This window comes from Prinia subflava, chromosome 5 (assembly GCF_021018805.1).
Source record: "Prinia subflava isolate CZ2003 ecotype Zambia chromosome 5, Cam_Psub_1.2, whole genome shotgun sequence".
Classification (NCBI taxonomy): Eukaryota; Metazoa; Chordata; class Aves; order Passeriformes; family Cisticolidae; genus Prinia; species Prinia subflava.
In genome coordinates this window covers 13213360-13236533 of record NC_086251.1, presented here as the reverse complement: position 1 = coordinate 13236533, position 23174 = coordinate 13213360, and the positions used below count along the sequence as shown (strand labels likewise).

Genomic DNA, 23174 nt, shown 5'->3' with positions numbered 1-23174 from the left:
TTGTCTCAGTGCTTGAAGCAGGACAGATTTCTCATATTCAGAAGCTGTGGAAGGCAATCACAGCTTCACAATTTCCTGGTGCCTTTCATCCAAACACCACATAACACTAAAGAAACATTAATGAATTAAACTGCTTAATATATCTACAAAGTACAGTAAGGAAGGGATGTGGGGGGGGTTTTGGCAGATATCCTAGCACCCTGAAGTTGCTGATCATAAAATGATCCAAAACAATGTTTGGAAGCCATGAAGAAAGAATTACACCTCTTTTCATAATCTACAGAGTGCTTTGTGAAAAGTTAAGGAAAAAACACTACCAAGATGTTGCTGGTTGAGTAATACATGTCAATGGAAAGAAAAAGCAAGACTTAAGAAGAATGTTCATGAAAAAAAGTCGATTTCAAAATCACATCTGTTATTTAGGTTATCATCCATTTCTCAAATTCCAGAGCTCCTAAGTATCTCATTTAAGTTTTAAAAATACAGGACTACTTAGTAAACCAAAAAAAAAAAAAAAAAAAAAGAGAGAGAGAGAGAGAATTCAAGTTACAATTTCAAGTTACAATTAATTAAACTCTTCAGATTATTTAGAATAGGTGTGAAAAAATTTTCACAAAAACAGTAGCTTGAATGTTAAAAACATGTCTTGACATTAGCACTTCCAGTTCTTGTAACGCTTGGAAAGGAGAGAAAATTATCACTGGGTAATGTTTTTAAATCATAAGTGAAAAATCTCACATTATGAGATAAAACACACACACCTGTTGCTATGAATTTTCTTAGTTTGCTGAGCGTTCATATTAAAGGAGAAACCTGCAGTTTCTCACGCCTTAGTTTATTTTTCTATTATATATCTGTGGCAAGGTGACCATGGATTGGAGAAGGGTATTGCTACCTCTCCTGTCACATTGGTCTAGGAGGCTGTCATTCAACTTCTCCTTCTCTTGGAGAAAGAATTCATAACATTGCTAATATTTACAAAATATGGTCCTGTGTTTACAATTCACTAGCGTGAGAAACTGCACGTTTCTCCTTTAATATGAACGCTCAGCAAACTAGGAAAATTCATGGCAACACACACCATCAAAGATTTTTCTAGAATTCTATTAATTTCTTGAGGAAATTTCAGTCAATGTAAATAAAGCACTTTCTATTAGTGTGCATCCTCTGATGAAGCACGTCTTTATACAACCTAGGAATGTATTCTAGCATCATTTGAAGCCAGTATTTGAACATTTTTTGGAAATTTTTCTCTCAGTTACATATGTCTATTATGAAATAGCAACAGTTAAAAACTGGACTTTGACTACAACATCCCTTTTATTTCAAGGTATATACTTGCACGTTTTAGGATTATTTTTCTCCTAATACATATGAGGCTAAAACTTTTTTTTAAAACCCTAAAAAATGCCCTAGCTGTAGAAAAATAAAGGTGATAAAACATCATTAGAAGCATTTACCATCAGAGCAACAAATTCTTGGCTTCATTACCTTAATTCAACTCTATTAAACAAAACATTTTGTTAGATGGCAATGATAAGGTCTTGTGTTTCTTGGCAGGAAAATAAAATAAAAAATTACCTTTGTAAACCACAGTTACAAGTTTTCTCATTCTGTTCCTTTGCTCTGACAAACCACATGTTCATGGATTTTGAATAAATAAGTCATAAATAACAATAGGACTAAACCAAAACAAAATTGTACATGTGTTATCTTACTGCATACCTATCCTCTTCATTATTGTTCAAATGTTTTTGGCTCCCGTTTATACAAAGCTCTCTTCCATATTTGTGCATAGCAGGAAAGAATCCACGAGTCTGGGCTTTACCAGCTGCTGAAAATCTGAATCTTCCAGTCCATCAGGGCTCATAACTGCTAGTCTCCGCAAGGCTGCCTAGAAAAACAGAACAGCATCATTGCAGTGCAGTCAGGTTTGGCAGGAATCCATTATAACCATATCTAAATAACAGCCAGAACTCAAAACTCAACTGTGCAGGTCTATGAATTCTGCTACCTGGGTAATCTCTTCTTACTGGTTTCATCTGTCAGATGAATCTTCCCTCAAGCAAAGTTATTAAATGGCAATTATTACTTTTAGACCTGAGCAGCACATCTCAGTACAAGCCCTCAGACACCAGTGACAATACCTATCAGAGTCTGAAGCAGCTTATGTCTCAAGGACAATGTTTTTGCCACATTTTTATCAGAAAACATCTTCTGGCAGTTACTAAAATATCAGGAAAAGGAGAATTTCTGAGACAGGGAGGTAGGTAATGTCTCAAGCAATAGGCACGGATTCAAGGAATGTACAGCAACAACTTCAGTGAGACAGAAAAATCACAGTCTGGTTTGCTGCCATCGCTCTGTGGTCTCTGCTCTAACCACACAAGATTAACGAGTCTTCTTGGCATGTAGGAAGAATAATCACAGCATTTTCTACACTCACATTTATACTTTCTTCCTCCTGAATGAGACCTGCTTAAATGAACAAGCTGCAATAACCGAGTTTTACTTTTACATTTAAAATAAAATTAATATTGTAAAGCACTGTCAAACAGTATTCTTCAGTCTTCATTCACCAGAGACTGTGCTCCAACCCCAGATCACCCATATCCCCAGAGCCCTTTCACAGAATGCTCGGTGAAATCATTCAGCTCTGGCATTTGGCTCACAGTCCGTGCAGCTCTGGCAATGCCTCACTGGGGATCTTTCTTCTGAGCAGGGAAAGGGTTGGGCTTCTGTTGTCCACCCCTTGGCTTGGCACTATATTGTCTTGGTGACACAAATAGAACAAAAATTGGATTGGAGTGGAAGCAAGAAATATCTTTTCCCCTTTTTGGATGCTTTACATAAATATTTTCAGATATATGCGTGAGTGCAGATAAAGGGCTGCCACCCCTGTGACTCAAGACTAATTTCAACAAACATAGAACCAGCACAGAATGGAATTTAGGAATTAATGAATCCCTAAATTCCAAAGTGTTCCAAGGAAAGTTTTTGGTGCCCAATACTGTGAAGAGGAAGCCATTTTTTCTTATAAGCTTAAATCTTCAATCTGAGGATAAATAATTGACAGCTTACAGGATTATGCTTAAGGGGAAAAGCAGGAGACCCTGACAGGAATTTAAAACATTTCTGCAATACTTATGCATTTTGAAATCTAAAGGGATTTTTTTTCCTTTAATTTTCCAATATAAGCATGAAAGGAAGACTAAAATGTACATACCAGGCATGCCACTAAAACAGAATCACTGTTATTTCTTTCTGTTGGTGATCTGCAAAGTTTAATCAGGCGAGGAATACCTGAGTGCACAAAAGAGTGTCAGGAGAAATAATTTAGAAAAACAACTTCTTATTTTGTGATATTTTTTAGATGCATCATGTTTATCTTTTTCTAGTAGATATGATCTCTAATGCAAAGATGATATGCAAATACTTAAGGGACTTTCCATGGAGCTATGCAGTTCAGAGCAGTCATAATTAATAGTTGTAAAGCATAAACAAATAAATTGGATTTACTTGCTGCTGCAGTTTCAGAGTGGAAATTGTGACCTCCATTTCTTCCCTACCAATCCTCCCGCACACCCTTAAAAAGCTCCTACTCAAAGAACACCTTCCCTCCCATTGGATTCATCACATCAGGACCTGCTGGGGTCCCAGTTTCCTGTGCCCTGACAGATCCTGCCCGAGGGTTTACATACAGCAGTGCCAGATGGAACAGTAAGGCATAGCTCACACGTGTTGAGTGGATGCTGCACCTCAGGTTCCTCTGGGAAACGAGCCAGAGGCTCATTTAGCTCCATCTCCTCAGTCATCCTCTGGACAGACTCCACAGGGAATATCTTTCATAAAGTTTACCAAGTCACCAAGGCTAAAAATTAAAAAGAGCTTCTCTCTTGAGAAGTGCTATTCAGTGCCATCAAGCAGGAGACACGTCCTTACAGCTGAGTTTCACGGCGGCGTCTGCCACCTCGGGATCTCGGCTGAGCCGTGCCAGGGTAACCGCAGATTTCTGCTGGACTCGCTCACAAGCTGCAGCTTCTGCTGGATTTCCTGAGGAGGATTTCTCAAAGAGCATTTCCATTAAAAGCTGAACGCCTAAAAGAATACAAGAGTTATCGTTATCCACTCTCCAACAAAAAAAACTCAGTGCAAAGAAGTAAAGGGAGAAGGAAAGGTGGGTTAATGCAGACCAGCCACTGCCCCAAAAGGGCATGGAGAATACATAAAAGAGGACTGCAATTTTGACATCAGCACCCAGGCACATCTGATCTAAGCATAAATTTGTCTTCACTAGGAAGCTACAGAACTTCTGAAATTAGAAAATACACCAACTCTTTCCTGCTCTAAAAGCTCATATTTAAAATTCCACAAATTTATTTCAGTCCCACATGTAATTCCTTATTTGCTTCTAAATTAACCTGAAGGTAATCACTACCTTAAAAACCTGTAGTGACATACTTTAGGTCTCTAAATGAAAGTTCACTCTCAGTTGAAGTAATTATTTTTTGTTTGTTTACATATTTTTAAGCAAGCCTTTAAAAGTTTCCTTCTCAAGCTGTTTAAGGGTATTTTAGGATGAGGAATCCTTTAACGAAGGAAATTATGAAATTCTTTTTCTTGAAGTTTACTGTATGACTAACTATTCACTCCAGAAGAGACAATGTCATCCATGTCAAAGCAGATTCATTAATTAATTGTTGCCTGTAGGAGTTGATATTCTTCTTGTAGCACCACATAAAAAGATGATGATTTCTCTTTTCTAGATTATTTTAAGTGTAAAGACAATTATGTGCTATTAGACTTCATATGCTATTAGGCAGATTACATCAGGTAGCATCAGAGGATTTTAACTGTTAGAACATTTGCATAAATAATTCAGAGAATTATCATCAGAACCATGCAGCTAGATAATAATCAATCAACATGAAAAAAACTCTAAAGTTGAGAAAAAAGTACCTAAATTCTCCAGCATTCGAAGACCAGAATGTGGCCTCTGACTAGCACCTGCTTATTATAACTTTAGGCAGATACAAGAAAGATTTTACACACAGGATGAGTGCCAACCCCACTCAAAAGTCAGGGGAAAAATGCTTCTTATGAAATTCCATGACAGAGTGTATACACAAATTTTACTTGGTGTCATTGTCCCTGACAATCCACTGCAGTGTCTAGCATGAGTTAGGCCTACTTGGCCTAGCAAACCAATGTATGTGAATTTCCACTGTAATTTAATATTTCCCACCAAAAAATAAAAGAGGGGAAAAAAAAGGCACCCATCTTACTATATTGGTTGGCCTTGAATTTGCTGGTAGGCATATTAATAAGGCATTTACATCTTACCACAATATTACCTGTATTACCCCAATGCAGGTTGCTGAAACACTTTTTACTACTTTCCTTTGCATCTAGGAGTAATTCACACACACAGAACACCAGCAATGTGGTGGTATCACAATGCAAAGCTTCCCAAAACAGTGGCATTTTATTTGGGTTGTGCAGAACCATCTCAAGGACTCATTTTGCACCCTGCAGCAATATACAATATTCAGCAGAGACAGGATGAAAAATGGAGCTTTATTAGTGAAGCCTTTCTCCTTTACCTTGTAAGTACTACATTCCCATCTACTCAGACTCTCCAGAAACAAAAAATATAATTCAGCTAAAATACATACCATTTCCTTGAATGATTTCTGAAGCACACTGGTCCAACACAGACATGTTTGCCAATATTGTTACCACCTGTTTTTAAAAGGAGAAGGAAATATGAGGTCTAGTCCTAAAAGTCAGTAGTATTAAATATCATTGTGGTTCATAAAATAAATACAGCAGAAATATGGAAAATATTTGGGAGTGTTGTTATTACAATGAATAAGCTCAGGTGAAATGCTAAGAAATCCTTGCAAGAGATTTGGAGTTTTGAGCTCTGATTGAAGGGAATATTTAAGGAACATTTTTCAGTTTTATTGAAGTCAAGAACTGTATGCATGTCAAGGCACTGTCTCAAAAGCAACTGGACTTAAAATTCTGTTTATGCCTTTCCAGAGGTTAGGCTGGTTAGGCTTTGTACCGACACATTCTGTGTTGATATGTGCAAGCACATTCTGAGATCTTGATTCACAGAATTTCTTATCCCAAATAGTTTTAACTGTTTTTGAGATTAGGTGTAACTCAACTTGCTTAAAGTGATGCAGCAAGCCACTGACAGAGACTGGATCCTGTGGTGCTGTTGGCTTTCAGTCAATCGTTCCCTTCATTGATATCATATCACATACTTTCTCACACATCCTGCAAGACATTCTTCTCAATCCTTCACATAGTTTGCTTTTTGCATGCAGACACATCCCAATATTAACAGCATATGTGAGAGACCAAATAATAAATGCTAGAGATCATCAGAATACAAAATAGAAACAATACTCTTTCTTCAGAGGTTTTAAATTTTCTGTAATCTAAGTCAGGAAAACTGACCAGGCTCAAAAATAATGATCAGTTTTGGAACTGTTTATCAGCTTTTTAACAGTACAGTGTCAGTTCAGAAATCAGTAAACTTCTTAGATGTAAGGAGGCATGAGATCAAATCACCATTCTGATCTCACTTTGCCATTTTAAAAACAAGGATGACTCATTTCCGATGCTGTGACATAAAGGTCTTCCACTTTTGAAGGTAGTGTTACAGTGTCATCTCTCTGAATAAATATACTTACTTAGCATGCAAATATGTTGCTGAAACTCTACAGAGTGACAGGTAGAAATATGGTAACTCGGTGTATGTCTATGTATTTATTCCATATTAATTATTAACTGTGTTGCAGGCAGAGTGTATATGTTTTCTACTTCTAAATTATATCCCGTTAATGAAAATTGCTTCCTCTGTGCAGACTCTGTACCCCATGTGGCTCTCTAAGCCACAGATGAAGAATTCAATTAACCACAATTTGAATACATGCCAATTATTCCACTGCTTCAAGTTATTTTGTCTAATAAGTATTTTCATACATAAAAATAGGTTGTGTGCATCTTTTGACACCAAAAAATTATTTGAGGTTATAGCTATACTTCCTTAGTGTAGATTATGTGGCCCCCAAATTTTGCCATATTTATGGACTAGCTTAGAGGATTTATATGTGACATTCTCCAGAGGGGCATAAAAAAGGCCCTTATGATCAATGACCATCAAGTGCTACCTATATTATCTTTTAAAATCTTAGTAGGACTCAAAAGGTAGTTAAACCATAGATTATCTCACGCCATATGGACAGATTTTTTTTTCCCAAGAAAATTTGTTTTCCAGTGATGTAAACAATGTAACAAAATAGGAAAATGCAAAAACATGATAGGCAAGCAGAATAAAGAGTTAACTTTAAATGTTCCATTTCCCCTACACTTTCCTATTTTAAAGTTCACGCAACTTATATGAAAATTTCCTTTGTAATACAAACCAAAGTTCAAGGAAGTTTCCTGTTAAGGATGAGTTCTCTAGAGGAAAACACAAACAAATGTATTCTCAATTTGCTTCAGGAAGTAATACTTCTATGAGCACTGGTATTAATGAAGTCTCATCTCTTTTGGATTAAGTGTTGATCAAAAAACATAAATAGATGTTTTCCAGTAGGTTCTCTCCTACTGCAGACTTTTTTTTTCTTTTTGTCTAATGATACAGAGGCTTACACTGCAGTCTTTATCTTTGATTCTTTTCCCATTTTCTGGCTCCAAATTCCCTAAAGCCTTAGGCAGTCTCAAAAATAGCTACAAAGTCCTGTTGAATCAGCAGACCAGTTCAGATGTTATTGTGAGGCATGGAGCACACAAACAGAGACAGACAAAAGTGCCTGCCTAAGCCACATTTCACCGTTGAAAATTACTGGAAAAGTATAGATACCAAAACCTCTTTCAGAACTAAAATTACTTTGAAATAATTGAAAGACTTTCAGATATTTAAAATGGAATCTCTACTGTGGAATTTTTAATATTAATTTAATTAATTGCTCAAGTAATTGACCCTGTAAAAGAGCACGCTCCATGATTATAAAGCACTGGCAACTCACACAATTTATGATTCTTGCAATTTTTCTCGATTCCTAACCCATACAATGAGCTTGTGGTCAGCTCAAAGTGTAAGAAGGAAAACATCCTGAAGAACAGGACACGTGAGCCCTAGCCATCTCCTAGGGCCATCCTACTGCGCAGAAGGAGTGTGCTGAAGTCCCCCACCAACCTGTGGGATTTGTACATGTGCTATTATGCAAATTTTGTCAGGGAATTCAACATAATTCCCTACCTCAGCACCTGTATCTCTGCTAAGCAGATCTGCTCTGGAGGTGCAGTCTCCATGCAATATCTGTGTTTTGGCAGAGCTCTCTGATAGACTGACCCAGGCTGATCCACATTCTAGTCCCTGCTATCCAAATCTGTTAAGAATTGCAGGTGCCTCGCTAGAGCTAGAGTCTGATAAACCTGGATGTTGCAGTTATCTCTGTGATCTGGAAGCCCTAAATCCACTGTACTAATGAAAACCACAGAAAAATATACTTCATCAAGAAATAATCAGCATAGAATGGCTTGGGTTGGAAGGGACTTTAAAGACCATCTAATTCCAACTCCTGTCATCTGTAGAGGCACTTCCCTCTTGTTCAGAGTTTCATCCAGCTTTGCATCCCACACTTCCAGGGATGGGACATCCACAGCTTCTCTTAGCAACCTGTTCCTGTGCCTCACCACCCTCACAGCAAAGAATTTCTCCATAATACTTAATCTAAACCTACTCTTGTTCAGTTTGAAGCCATTCCCCTTGTCCTGTCACTACGTGCCCTTTTAAAAAACCCCTCTCCATCTTCCCTGTTGTCTCCCTCAGGTCCTGGAGAGCCTATGACGTTTGTTTGCCATCAGGTGGGAGCTAGATGATTCAGGTCAGTGTCACGAGTAGCAGTGCTAAAAACAAGCAGAGGAACAGGCCCTGGGGCTCCTCCTGTGCCCAACACCTGCCTCTTTCTGTGTGCTCAGCTCTGCACACCTGACCACGGGGCAGTGAGACACAGCAAAGGGCAAAACGTCCGGAAAGGAATTCTCACACCAGCTCGCGGTTTAGCACCTTCTGAAGGGGCACCAACTTAGCAAAAATATCGACATGCAGAGATTTCACTGGGAGTAGTAAGGTTTTTCACAAGAATAAGAGACTACGTAGGTAATTTTCAGAACTTAAAAAAAAACACACCCAAAATCAAGAAGCTTTGAAGGTTCATCTTTAAATGGTTTGTTGGTGAACTGAATATAAAGGGCTATTTGAAGGGGAAGGGTGCCTTTAGGTCCTTGGAAAATGTCCCTAATTAATAACTAAACTTAAAAAATAGTGGTGTTATTTCATAGTTTTCAAATGTCAATACAGCATCATCTTCTTAGTCTTGCAGTTGCCCTGGCAATTACTTTGAAATCTAATCAAAAATCTCTATTTTTATAAGCAAAATAAGTAAACAGATATTAAACACAGATATATCTCTAGTGACAATATCGTACATTACTATAAAATTGGCAATGTTGATCTTTTTTTGTTATTCTATATATATTTCATAATTTTAAATTTGTTTCTGTTTCCATGTAGTTTCCTTCCACTCCTTCAGACTTTCACACATATAGAATTAATGAATGGGGAATCTTCCTTTTAAGTTCTGTATTCTGTTTTGCCCTGAACTGTAGGAATTCCAGTTGTCAAGAGCAATTTAAATTTGAGAAACCATGGTTAATCAAGAATATTTAAAATAGTTTTCTTCAAACAACAGTCACCTTGGAAACTATATTGTTAAAATAGGTTATTAGTAACACTATATTAAAACTTTTCTAAACAATTAGTGGTGACTAATGCCCATCAACCAGTGTACAAAGGTACTGAATCTTTGTTGCAAAAGTAAAAACTAGACACAAATGCTTTGCTATAAAATAAGATACACTGAGAGTGTAAATCCATAGTTATCAAAGAGATTTAAACTAAAAGAACACTTAAGAAACAGAAGGCTTCTCTGAAAACGTTCCCTCAGTGGGAGATTTAAGAAAGTTTTTACCTTTATTCTGAAACCAGCTACTAAGGAAGAAAGATGCCAAAGGATTTGGAGGACGAAAGCACATATTTTAGCCTGCTAAAGGGCCCATATCTTCCACAACTGAGGGTCCCTTACCTCATTTATGGGAGCGGGAAGTGTCTACAGACATGGAAGGTGTGGTGCTAATATACCTTTACTGATAGAAAAGGCACACTGCTCAGTAGGCTTTTATCAACAGTCCTGACATAAAAAGAAAGACACAAGCTCAAAATAAGAATTAGCAAGTAATTTAACAAAGTGGCAAAGTAGATCAATATAGAATTGCTAATTCTCTTAGTTAATTACTTCTTTAAAGCTGATTCATCTCTAAGTAATATTAAATTTTGTACATATTATAAGAGCATTTTGTAATTCATTCAAATAAATGACATAAGCATAAATCATAGTGTGTCTGCAAAGTTTCAGATAGCCATCTTCAGAAACAAAGTGGCACCAGAAAACTACTCAGAAGCAACACAGAGTCTCTGTTTCCGAAGGTAAATAAAATCATCTGAACATCACAATTCAAGATCCATCCACAGGAAGACAGTAAAAGAGTGCATTTAGCAGGCATCAAAAACAGGCATTACAGCACTTTGAGGTAGAAAAAGCCTTTCAATATATTATCTATCAGGAGAAAAACTTCAGTAAGAAATGCCTGGAAAATTTTCTCTAGGACATTATATTGCTTAAAATTAGAAAATAACTCCAATTGTTTCTAATAGCCATTTTTGTGATTGGGAATTTAGTTTTTCTTCCTGAAAACAGAAAATAAATACACCTAGATGAGCAGAAGAAGCTAACATCCCCCCAGAATAATAAAATTAGTTAGAGACAGGATCTGCTTGCAAAGTCTAGGTTTATTCTGACACTGTGCCAGGGAACTGTATTTTTGGCATGCTGAGGCAGAGCAATAGATACTAAAGCTGTGTGGAACTTACATTTTGCAATGAAGGAAGCCTTTACTACATTTTTATTTACTTTACTTCCTATTGCTGACTAATCTAGATGAGGAATGGGCAGAACGGCCAGGTTCTCACATTCCTTGTTTTAAATAAGCACATAGGACATGCACCCTGTATGGGTCACGTTGTGACAGAACAAATCCCATAAACCAGGGTGTATAACTAAAAGAGTGATTCAGCTAGTGGCCATAGCTTGCTTTATTTCAGGTTAAAACTTTATAGGGAGGGGAAGAATAACCATCTCTCAGACTTCCTTCAAGGCACTGAAAAGCTGAGAAGCTTTTTGGAACAGGCTCAATCAGCCAAAGGCACCTAAGAGATCTAATCTCCCCACAGCAGAGCACAAATTAGCCTTTCAACACAAGTTAGTTTTTCAACTGAGCTGAGATTTTATTCTTCCAACTGAACCCCTTGCTTTGCAAGTGGGAGCACAATATCTTATCCTACATAGAGTCTAAAATATGAAAGGCAGAATCAATACTAAGTGAGAATTCTGACTCAAAAATTGTAGTGCTTAAGACAGAAAGTCAGTTTTGGACCCCTGGAATATAACAATCCATAGCATTGACCATATAATGTCAGTCAGTACTGTTATTTATTTATGCTGGTTACATGGGCATGAAAAGACAGAGATAAGCAGTTAAAAAGAAAAAACAAAAGACATCAGGAAAATTATTACAATCTTACATAGGAAACTAACTGGAATATCATTAGTATAATGATGTGGTTAAAATTCAGATAGTCAGATGACTTTGGCCTATTTTTCATTTTTGCATCTGTTACTAGCAGCCATGTTTCTTTCTTGATTTCTTAAGCTTTTAAAAATAACTTATTTTTTTAATTTATCATTTCTCTTTCTAGCTATATTAGTTGAAATCATGTTTTCTCAGTGTGATCTAATCAATACTGGAAAGGATCCCACAGTTTTAATGTACAATTTACCAACCACAGCGCACAGTCAGACCTCTCAGAGGGAAGGCAATTCCAATCACATATTTAGTGATCATGGTACTAATGTCAGAGCTGGATATTAACAGAGACCTGTGCAAGAAAACAGTGCAGATACCCTTTTATGACCATGTCCATATGTAAAGGCCGTGTTAATAAACTCCTCAGTATTCAAGAAACTCAGATTAAAAGTAGTGCTGCAAGCTTCTTTCATACAGACAGGGATTTTCAAAAGAAATCTAAAAGAACTGTTAATACACTTCTCTTTAAAAACATTATTCTCAAATTCTTTCACTTAAAAATCAAAACTTCTTTATATTAAAGTAACATCTCTCTCCAATCTCCTTTTGACACTTCATTTATGGGGGAAAAATTGAGGAAGTACAATAAAAACAAACACAAATGCCTGATAAGGAAAAAAAGGTGAAGAGCAGAGAAAAGGATGTGGAACCTAGAGTAAGAAGGGTGTTAAGAATTTAAAATCTGAAATTACACAGAAGATCTCAGTGACAAAACCAGCGGCATCTCCCAAATACCAAGAAAACAGGAAAGAATTTATTAGAGAAAAAAAAAGCAGCAACCATTTCCAATTTTTCCTTCCAGCTTAAAATTCTTTCTCCACCTCAAACACTTCTGAAACATAATTCACTGATTTTATACCTCAGAATAACCACTTTAAAAATGGATGTGTTCACTGCACATCAATTCTTTGTCTGCCTGAATAAGAGAAGATCAGAAGGTGTTAGGCTATACCTCCACAACTTCACAGGTAAGGTGAGAATACTAACAACACTGAAGAGACAAGTGGGAATGCAGAGAGAAAAAATTTATTATACATAAACATACTGTGCCCAAACACATATTTCATATTTTTCTATGTAGAGGCTAAGATGATGTTTAAAGTCAAGAATATCCTGAATGATAAGGGGTTTGGCTAAACCCCTCTTCTGACAATTCTTAAACTTCATTAAGGCATCTGACCGTGTATACCACCCTGCTGAATTTAGGCATGAACCCCTTCTGAAAGGATATTTTGATGCTTCTTCAAAGTAAAAAAACCTACAGTTTGGGAAACAACTGTCTGCAGAAAGAAAGAGAACATGGGACAATCATATCATTTTTGACCCCAAACTGGTGACTAAGGAGTCTGGAAAATATTGCTTTATGACTGTTCTTGTACAATGCATTTTTTTACAAAACTAAGGAATCTCAGCGTAATGTTGCTGGCTACAGAAATAGTCACATGCTTCTATAAAATGGACAACTATAATCTTCTTTATCAGTAAGTCCAGCTCTCAGTTCTAGATTTCTTTCCTGATCTAATCTAACACTACCTGGGAACTGAAAGAAAAAGGAGGTTGGTTTTCAGTTAGTGAAGATAGGAAAATTTCTTATCATTTGCACAAAACAGCTTTCCAGAAGTCAAAAGGCAGAACAATTTTAAGGTGCTTGAGCAGTAAAATATTTTTTGCAGGCAACACACAATGTATCCAACATCCAGCTCCTCAGCAGAATGTTATTTATTTGTACCATCACAGAGGGTGATAACTAATAATAACTCTATGTCCTGTACAGAAGGACATACTGTGAATTTGAGGTGAGATAAAATGGCACAAAGGAAAACAAAATTTAATGTTCCTTTCCCAGCATTTCAGCCACCTTCCTCCAAGTTTTGGTTTACATTAAACCACACTTTAGTCTAGCAGAACAGAATTCTCTTAAATCAGCATTAATGCTAAATAGTAACATACTTAGAAATATTAGGTAGTTTTCTATAAGTAGTTGTGCTACTTAAATATTTGTATGAAAAACAGAGCATTTAAGTTTGAGGGGTCTTTCATACAATTTTGTAATATTCAGACCAAGTTTTGTATCAGCTATTAACCTGCTTATTTTGTTTAATTGTTTCAACCTTTAGTATAACTCAATAACAAATCATCTGTTTCATTGGCCAAGACTTGATCATTCAGAATGGAAATCAGTCCATGAAAATATATTTCATATTGGTTCCATAATCCAAAACAAAATCTTAGATCAAAGAATTTCCAAACCTACTAATCTTTAATGTACATCTCCCTAGGCAAATGTCTACTGCCTGGGACATAATATTTTGTATACTGGGAAAAGATACTGACTACATTGCTTACCTAAGAGGATTTACAGTCAAAAATCAAAATGGCAATTTATAATGCCCTTATAAAATATAGTATTGTACTGCTGTTTTTCTTTTCTGAGTGTATTTTCCTCGTTGCAACTAGGCACAGAGCAAATTAAAAGGCAAAATATTCCCTGAGACTGCTGTTATTGGCAGACACCATCCCCACCCCCAAATACAAGAACCAAGGAGATCAATGCAGTCAAACCCACACTTGTTCAGGAATTTGAAGACTTCTCTTAAGGCTTGCAAATTACCAAAACTGCTTGACTGGTAGCTCTTAAAGACAAGATGAGCAGCACTCAGGTTCCACCTGAACACTTAGTGCTCAGTAAAAGAAAATCTGAAGGTAGGTTTTTATAGTTCCCATTGCTGCAGGAGCCGAGGAGCCGGCTCAGAAACTGCTTCCTGCAGCAGTGCACCACAGAGAACACCACCCTTTCTGCTCTAGCTTCTCATTCTGAGAAGGAAGGTAAGGGGTTATGGGGGATGAAATCTCCTCAGTCCTTGGAAGGAAGCCATTACGTTTGCTATTCATCTAATAGTGAGATGAACTTGCTGCTTGCAAACTGCAAAAGGCCTGGAACTAGCCTGTCACCTCAAAAAAGTCAGATGTATTTCTTTCAATACCTACCTTCCTCAAAAAAAGAAGGGTCTTGTTGTGCTACCCACAGAGCAAACTGCAAACTCACAGCTGACAGCAGAATTCAGATGGGGATGTAAAGAAATGAGGAAATCAAAACTATGAGAGCATACAGGAGAAATTAAAAAAAAAAAAAAGAATGTGAAGAATTGACATATGTCATAGTATACAGCCATGTCAACACCACAGCTGATATCTCTGACTTCGCCCAAAGAGCACTAACAGTAATTATGGTTTAATTCTATCTTTTTATACACAGTCCTGAGCTGAAAAACTAGTAAGTACTATTAATATAATATCAAATGGCCCTAATCAGCCCTCTAGAACACCAATAATCAGTCTCTAGGGTCCACTGGGCCCTAATCTCCAAGGCCTGGCTCCTGGTTAAGGGTGAAAAAAGCCTTCTGTGGCAGTGAGGATCCCAGGTCTACCACAATTCATCTGTGCATTAGCATAGACCTTCAGCATTCTGTGTCCCTTTACTAAAAAAAAAAAAATTTAAAAATAGTGGCTAGAAGGAAAGGTAAAGGCAAAACTAAATTAGCAGTATTTGCCAATAAAAATTTGCAAACCATCTACCAGGCAGACAGGACTTGGTCCAAAGCCCACCGACATCAATGGGCTGAGGATCAGATCCTTATTCAGCTTTTGGAGCTAATTCATCTTTGAACTGACAACTGTATATTTAGGCTCCATATATATCTTTGCCTCAAAGCTCTGTGCAGTCAAATTTTGAATCCCTCCAAAGAGAGAGATTCCCAGAACCTGTATGGGTCTCTGTGTCCCTATTTGGCATACTTCATGATGAAAAACAATACATTCCACTATCTTAGATATATGGAACTGCAACTTTTTTATTTTTTGAAAATCACATTAAAGCTGTCATATTTTATAATGCTCATTTAAAACAAACAAACAAACAAAACCACCATACACACAACAAACCAAAACCAAAGGAAGTGAAGCAGATAACGAAAGAAGCATGTAATGAAAAGAACCAAGAAAGGAGTAGTGAAAGAAGTTTAGATTTGGCTATGTCAGAACAGACACAGTGCTGAAATCTTTTGGCTTTTACACAAACGTGACAATGGCTTGCAGAGAAATTCCTCACCTGATCCCGGGAATAAGAAGTATCCACTATGTGCTTGTCTGAGCACGCCGCTAGGAGAATCTTCACTGCATTTAACTGGAGCAATATTTCACAAGCCATAGTATCAAAGAAAGTAATATTGGCAAGAGCTGCTGAAGCCAGCAGGAAAACTTCACCTGATGAAGCCTCTTGGCACAGTTCTAGGAATGCAGAAAATAAGCTGAATTAAAGTTATTCCTTCACTGCAGCATTTAGAGGCAATATTTAAGCATCTGCAACTTACAAGTGTGATCCTATTAGCCAATATCAAGTTCATAAACGTGGAGATAAGGAAACAAAAAATATAAACTTAATTTCATCAATTATGTAACATCATAGAGTGGTTTATAGTGGGAAAGGCTTCTAAGATCATCAGCTCCAACCAAACCCATCACTGCCAATTCCACCACTACACCATGAGCCCAAGTGCCACAGCTTTTAAATACCTCCAGGGATGGCCACTCAACCACTTCCCTGGGCTGAGGTTTCCAGCACTTAACAGTCCTTTCCATGAAGTAATTTTCCTAATATGCAATCTAAAACTCCCCTGGTGCAGCTTGAGGCCATTTACTCTTGTTCTATCACTTTTACTTGCAAGAAGTGACCAACACTCACCTCACTACAACTCTAATAAACATTACGTTCTACCTAGTAAAACATTCTACCAGGAATATTTCACTGCATGTTGTTCAAAATAAAGCTTGATATAACGAAATAAAATTAAATACAGGAGGCAGAAAGCTGACAGTAAATGATCCATATGAGAAGAATTCCATCCTCTTCTTTAGAACAAGGTACATATACATGTTGCTTATCTCTAAATCTGATTCTCTGTAGTCAAAAATCATCCTGCATATTTTTCGACTTCAATAAGAAGTGCTAAAGAGACAGCTACCATTTAATCCCTTGTACATATGTACTTTAACTAAGATGTGAATCATCTGGTAATGGGATTTCTGCATGGTTTAAAAATTAAACATATTACAGTAATTCAATTACTGAGTTATAAATATTACAAGGAAACTGGTGTGTGATTACTGAAATGGCTCTTGCAAAGTTATACATGTTCTATTTTTAATGCTTACATTTCTTGGGCAGAATATTAATACCACTAAAATTCCTGTGGAACTTAAACAATTGAGGAAATGATCCACCTTCTGGATAAGCTGTTCAGATTGGCCCTTGGCTGCGGTACACTATAATAACCAAGAAAATCATCTGAAACCAATCAGGTCAGATGCTGCTATCTACAAGCAGAACCAAGCTCAGACAAGTTAATTCCACCTGCTGGATTCAGGGCAGTGTCAGGGCACAAGCTTCTCCATTTGTTGGTGGACATCAGGAATAAATTGTTCCCTTGATTTCTGCATCACTAGTTCTGTTTGGGCCTATTGAAGAATGCCTAAATACATCACAGATAATACTCAGCCACTGCAGAATCCTCAAGCACTGGTACTACTCTTTTTTTTTTCTTCTTAAAACAACAACAACAAATAAACAAACAAAACCAAACACAAAATCATGCATTCACATGGAAGTGCTGCAGTTTAACTATAACCATTGGGGTCACCAGAAAAAATTCCAAATATACTGATCTATTATACATGAGAAATCAAACTAGAAGATCCAAACAGTAGTGGAGCTCTGGGAAAAGGAATTTCCAGACTAGAGAGAAGAGAATGCTTGAATTAAAGATGTTGGTATTTGAGAGGGAGGGAGCACAGTGCCAGACATAAGATATTCCTCTCTTTAGAAAACAATGAGAAATGTCATCTTGTTTTTCTAAAGTATCCTCAGTGACCAGGTTAAGGAAAATATTACTGTTACCTTTGTCTCATTTTACTATGGATCAAGGGCCTAGACAAGGCAGATCTTTTATTTTCTTGTAACAATACCCATAGATTATATGACACTCTATTTTTCCTCTGAATTATCATACAAATACAGATGTAGTGGTGAGCTTGAGTTCTAGCAAGTTTGGAAAATACAACATGCATAAAGGTCAACAGCTCTCAATATTCCTCTTTTACAGACAAAAATCAGACAAGAGGATGCTTTGCTGAGTCTTTCTTGAGGCTCTTAAGATAGATTTTCTCACAGATATTATTTTTACAAAAGTGCATAAATTCTATTCACATGCAGCCTGGAGTAAAAAGTATTATGTAATTGCAGAATTCTCTGGTTCAGAATTGAAAATTGTTATTTTGTCTGTTAAGGAAAGTATGGTAAACATTATTTAGGGAATATTTCTAATGAAAGAGTCATACCCTAACCTGTTATTTTAACTGGACTCAGAAGTCCCATAGAAAACTTACTGACAAGTGCTGTCACAATTTCTTCCATATTTTCCAGAAAGCTGCTGAGATGCTGAGTGAACGTGAGATGTGGAGATGTGATCTGGGCAATTACTGCTGCTGCTTCTGCATGAGTAGCTTCAGAATGGCTGGTATCAGTGAGGATGTCAGCCAGGCACAGTATCCCATCAACCTATGGAGAATCAACAGGTAGAATTTAGAAATACTGTAGCAAGCACTTTTGCAACCAAAGATGGTTTTCCATTTGTCTTTTCATGGCAGTGACTAAACTACCCAATTTATTTTCAAAAATAACTCGAACTTGGTGGCCTTTGTGAAACAGCAAGTTTCAGTTTAGCAAATACAAATTAGTTCAGCATATAAGTTTGTTGTCCTCCCAAAAGTCATGTAGTTCCTTCTCCCTTAATGTTTCTGTGAGATCAATTTTGGTCCAACAAAGTCTTTTCTGACAGATATCTAAAGTTAAACATGAATCCAAAAATAAGCTCTGATAAGCAAATGTTAATTGCTACTATGCTTCATTTGAGCTCTATTACAAGACTCAAACCTGACTGTGCACTAAGGTCTAAACAGACCTTTTTTTCCCGCCACTTTTCCCTGAAATTGTCACAAAGCCAACAAAGGATCAAAAAGAATACTTTTAAGATGACCCTGGCCAAGTTGCTCCTGATGAGGTTGCACAGCGCTTATATTAAAGCCAGGTCCACCCATCCCTTGCTTGTCTCAAAGGGAAACAGAAAAATAAGAAATAACCTAGGTTTATGTTTTTAGAGTTTGAAGGGTTCTTACACAGCTCAGGCAGATAGATCATATACACACATATTGGTTTAAGTTATAGGAGACCCACTGGCACAATGAAACACAGCAACAGGGCACATCAATTGGGATCATTGTGAGCAAGAAAACACAGCTAGGGAGTGTTCTCTGTGCACAGGAGCATAATCTGTGAACTTTCAAATTAACAGCAATGTGTTTCTCTCCCTTTAACACAGCCCTGAATAACTTACCAAGCTGACAAGCAAGTAGTAATAACACAGGATAATTTAGGATGTAAATGACCTCCAATACCACTGAGTCCAGCCTATGGCTGAACACCCCCTTGTCAAGCAGGCATGGCACTCACTGCTGTGGGAGCCATGGTGACTGCACCACCTCCCTTGGGCTGTACATTCTAAAGCTTGACAATCCTTTTCATGGAGAAATTTTCCTGATGTCCAGCCTGAACTTCCCCTGGTGCAGCTTGAGGCCATTTCCACTTGTCCTGCCACTGGCTGCCTGGGAGCAGAGGCCGACTCCCACCTTGCTCACTGAGTTGCAGCGAGTGAGGAGATCTCCCCTGAGCCTCCTTTTCTCCAGGCTAAACACCCTCAGCTCGGCACTTTGGAGGAGTTAAGAAGGCTTAGTACTGAAATATACTTCAACACTTAAACAAAATCAAACCCATATTTGTGTTGTACACCCTCTCTTAGATCTGCTGCTCATTCTCTGTCAACTCAAAGCTCCCTCATATCATCCATGTTAAGTCATATCCATTATCTTCAAAAAGGGTATTTAGCAAATCTCTAATTCTCATTTTTGATATTTATTAATACAGAATGTTGAGTTATCTTAATTACTTATCCTGCAATGGACATGAATTATTTGATAAGCACTGACTTTTACTGTATTTTATGAGAAAAGCTCTCAGATAGATAGGAGCAGAAATTACCCTCTGTAAGACTATCCACTGGGATGCAGTTTTTAATAGGGAATAGACTGTATCATTGAAACTCTAGTAACACAGATAAACATAAAATAAACTATATCTCTATTTTTCCTCAGGTCACAAATGGTATTTATTGTAGAAGCTCTAGCACTGGCAAAAAGAGAAAGAATAAATTTTCAATGTTAAACTTCTTCTTGACAAGCTTTCAACATTAATCTACCTACAGCAAAATATTTCCTCCTAGTTATGGCAGAATTCTTCAGCTTGAAACAGCAGATTCACATAATTCACTGGGCTTCAAGGTATATTAATAGATCTCAGTGTCAAAAATTAATCTATGTCCTCACAAGATGATTTAGTACCCAAAGTGTGCTAGACAATATCATGTGCAAAATCCCACAATTTTGTCACCTTGAAATCTCCCCAGATCACACCTTGTCTGGGGTCCAAAGGATGTTAATAACAACAGGCAGTATAAAAATTTAAGCATATTCCAAGACATTAAAAAAATACTTCACGAGAAAACTCTTCTAAGATACACTTCAGTCTTCAGCTCTAAATTTACTGGTTAAAATTCACTTGGCCAACTTATATTCTATTACCTTGATAAATGACTTAAAAGTACTCTTATGCTCCTTGAGAACAGGTAATGGCTTGTGAAGGACAGGGACAAGTACATGGTTACATTTTTCTATCACATGTAATTGTGTAAATCTACATTAACACAAGCTTCTAACAATGCAGGTCTGTACTCAAATTTTAAATCACACATTTGATTTCACTATTTGCTAATTAATAGCTTTTGAAATTTGAGAACTGCTGAATTGTGATTTAAAAAAAAAAGATACGATTTTATTCAACACAAAGATAAGTTACATATTTTAGATCTATGAAAGCCAGAACTAGTTATTCTCCTTCCTTTTCAGAAACATGTAAAATACTAACCAATTCAGCCTAAAATTTGCTCCATACACTTTTTCCTCCCATCTTCAATACAGAAAATAAAATAATTCTACTTCAGCAGGCAACCCCATTTATAAGTGTCTAGCAATAAATTTTAAAATGACAGGGGAACAATCTAATAAAAGCACTTTAACATCCAAAAAGAAATTGCTGCTCAAAGCATTTTTATAATTAGGTTTCACACTGAAAGGAACTTTGGATGGCTGCCCTGTTTTCTGTTTAATTTTGGTGAAGTAATCAGCTAAATGTCAAACCTGTTCATCACCTTGGCAATACAAAAGAACCAGTTGGCCAGATAATGCAAACAAATGAATTCCATGAATGCAACAAGAAGCTGTGGAGCCCCTGCATTTGAGGAATGGCGTTCAGTAAATGCTTGATCACTAATATTTCAGTATTGATAATTGGGAAAATGCCAGGAACTTACATCCTTATGAACATAGTCCTGTTGCAGAAACTTAATCCAAGTGACAAAATAAATGTGTGACCATGTTACTGCATAGATCAAGTGTTCTGAAAGGAAATAATTTCTTTTTTCTACAACAGGAATGAATGAGTTCTGGGGCAACAGTCTTCCTTCTTCAGTATACCTGTCCTTTCTCCTAAAAATATTCAAAAACGAGGCATCTCTTAAAGATACCAATGCAGAACTTGGGATGAATTGCATTAATGACTTCATGATTTGAAATATTACACACAACAGCAATCTTAAATCTCTGCGTTCCACAAGGGGGTTTAAGGCAGTTTCTCCATGCTACTCTGGGAGCCAATGCTCATCGTCTTCCTTTTAGTAATATCTATGTTCTTCCATATAAAACGTTGCTGAAGGCCTTTTGTCAAAGCATGACTTTCCCTACCATTCCTGTTTGCTCACTTAATGTTCAGATAATCCCTACATATTGATAAAACTTTGGTCAAAACTTTTTTTTGCCTTTTCTAAGTTGATCTCCAGAGTCATTTCGTGAGGCTGGAAAGTCTTACAGGCTTCTGTCAGCTGATTTCCCACTGTCAAATCCATGGATAACACTATCAGGCCAAATCTGGGTGCTTCTGGTAAGAAGCACCAGCTGATTTCAAAGCAGTTTTACGGAAGAAAAAAATGGAGATGTTGAGATCCAGAGGTAGGGCAGCAAATATGGAAACAATATCACAAAGGGGATTGCCCCTTAAACAGTCTCAACTGTTCCAGAGGAGAATTTCAAAAGCAGAGGCTGCACCCAACAGTAAAGAACTGATAGATCAGAGCTGTGTCTTCTATCCTTTCCCACATGTTGTGTAATAGCACCTCCTACCTGAAGGTAGGACAGGTTAACTATGTAGGTGAAGACATGAACATTAGCAGGGCAAACCAAACATATAAAGGTGGGTAAAAACCCAAACACATCAAAATTTATCGGATGAGGAAGAGGGTAACTGAGAAAGAAGGCAGGGAGGAGGATTATCATATCCATTCAGCAAAACCCATATACTGTTATTTTGATGACTTGTTACTGAGTAATGGAATTGATATAGAGATGATATAGTAGCAAAGGGATACCATTAAAACATCCTCAAATATAATCCCAAATAATCCAAACTACTTCAGCCATTCCATGGTGGCAGCAGTGACCAGTGAACAAAACTGCAATGATTTTTATAACTAATGCTGTACAATAGTGGCCATGGCACCTAATTTATAAGCCCTGTTGTGAACATCACAGAACTGTGTGGGGTTGAATAGAGTTTGAACAGTTCCCAACTCAGCAGCTTTGAAATTTCTGTCAAAAACTTTAGCTTTATATCTAAACTGACAATGAGTTGTGCTTTAGTTTGCAGCGACTTTGACTACAGCTTCCATTTAACACTTCCCTCCTTCAGTTGTGGTCAAGCTGATGAAGAGGTATTTGTTCTTTCTGATGATTATCCATCAAGGAGAAGTGTAAAATTGATGTTGGAATATTGTTATGTGGCATAAAAGAAAAGACATTTGGCTGTATCAACTTGAAGGATGCATTAAATGTGACAATGACTGAGTAGCAACCTTACATCAATATTGCAGGGAGAAACAAAATGCAGAGCAAGATGAACTAAGTTCCTTATTCTGGACTGTCTAGGAGTTGAAAGATAAATCTTGTGAAAACCTTTCTCCCTATGAAACCAAGAGGAAGCAGCCCTGCATCTCAGAATTCATGTTCTTCAGCACTCAGAGATGCTCTAAGCTCGTTGCAAATAAAAAGTACAAATGGTTGTCAAAGAGATAATAGAGAATAAGTAATTTTACAGAAAGGATGGACAAAAC

General features: G+C 37.1%; 1 protein-coding gene across 2 annotated transcripts in view; it reads right to left on the bottom strand.

Moving 5' to 3' along the window:
• Positions 1 to 1576: 1576 nt before the first annotated feature.
• INSC (INSC spindle orientation adaptor protein) overlaps positions 1577 to 23174 on the bottom strand; it is a 57376-nt gene continuing 35778 nt past the window's right edge. For both annotated transcript variants that reach the window (XM_063397318.1, XM_063397319.1), the window contains 6 exons: positions 18229 to 18400; positions 15896 to 16074; positions 5676 to 5742; positions 3943 to 4098; positions 3227 to 3303; positions 1577 to 1894 (listed from right to left, as the gene is read on the bottom strand). In XM_063397318.1, the coding sequence (XP_063253388.1) occupies positions 1766 to 1894; positions 3227 to 3303; positions 3943 to 4098; positions 5676 to 5742; positions 15896 to 16074; positions 18229 to 18400 (780 nt within the window). In that variant the 3' untranslated portion in view covers positions 1577 to 1765. The remainder of the gene's footprint in view (positions 1895 to 3226; positions 3304 to 3942; positions 4099 to 5675; positions 5743 to 15895; positions 16075 to 18228; positions 18401 to 23174) is intronic.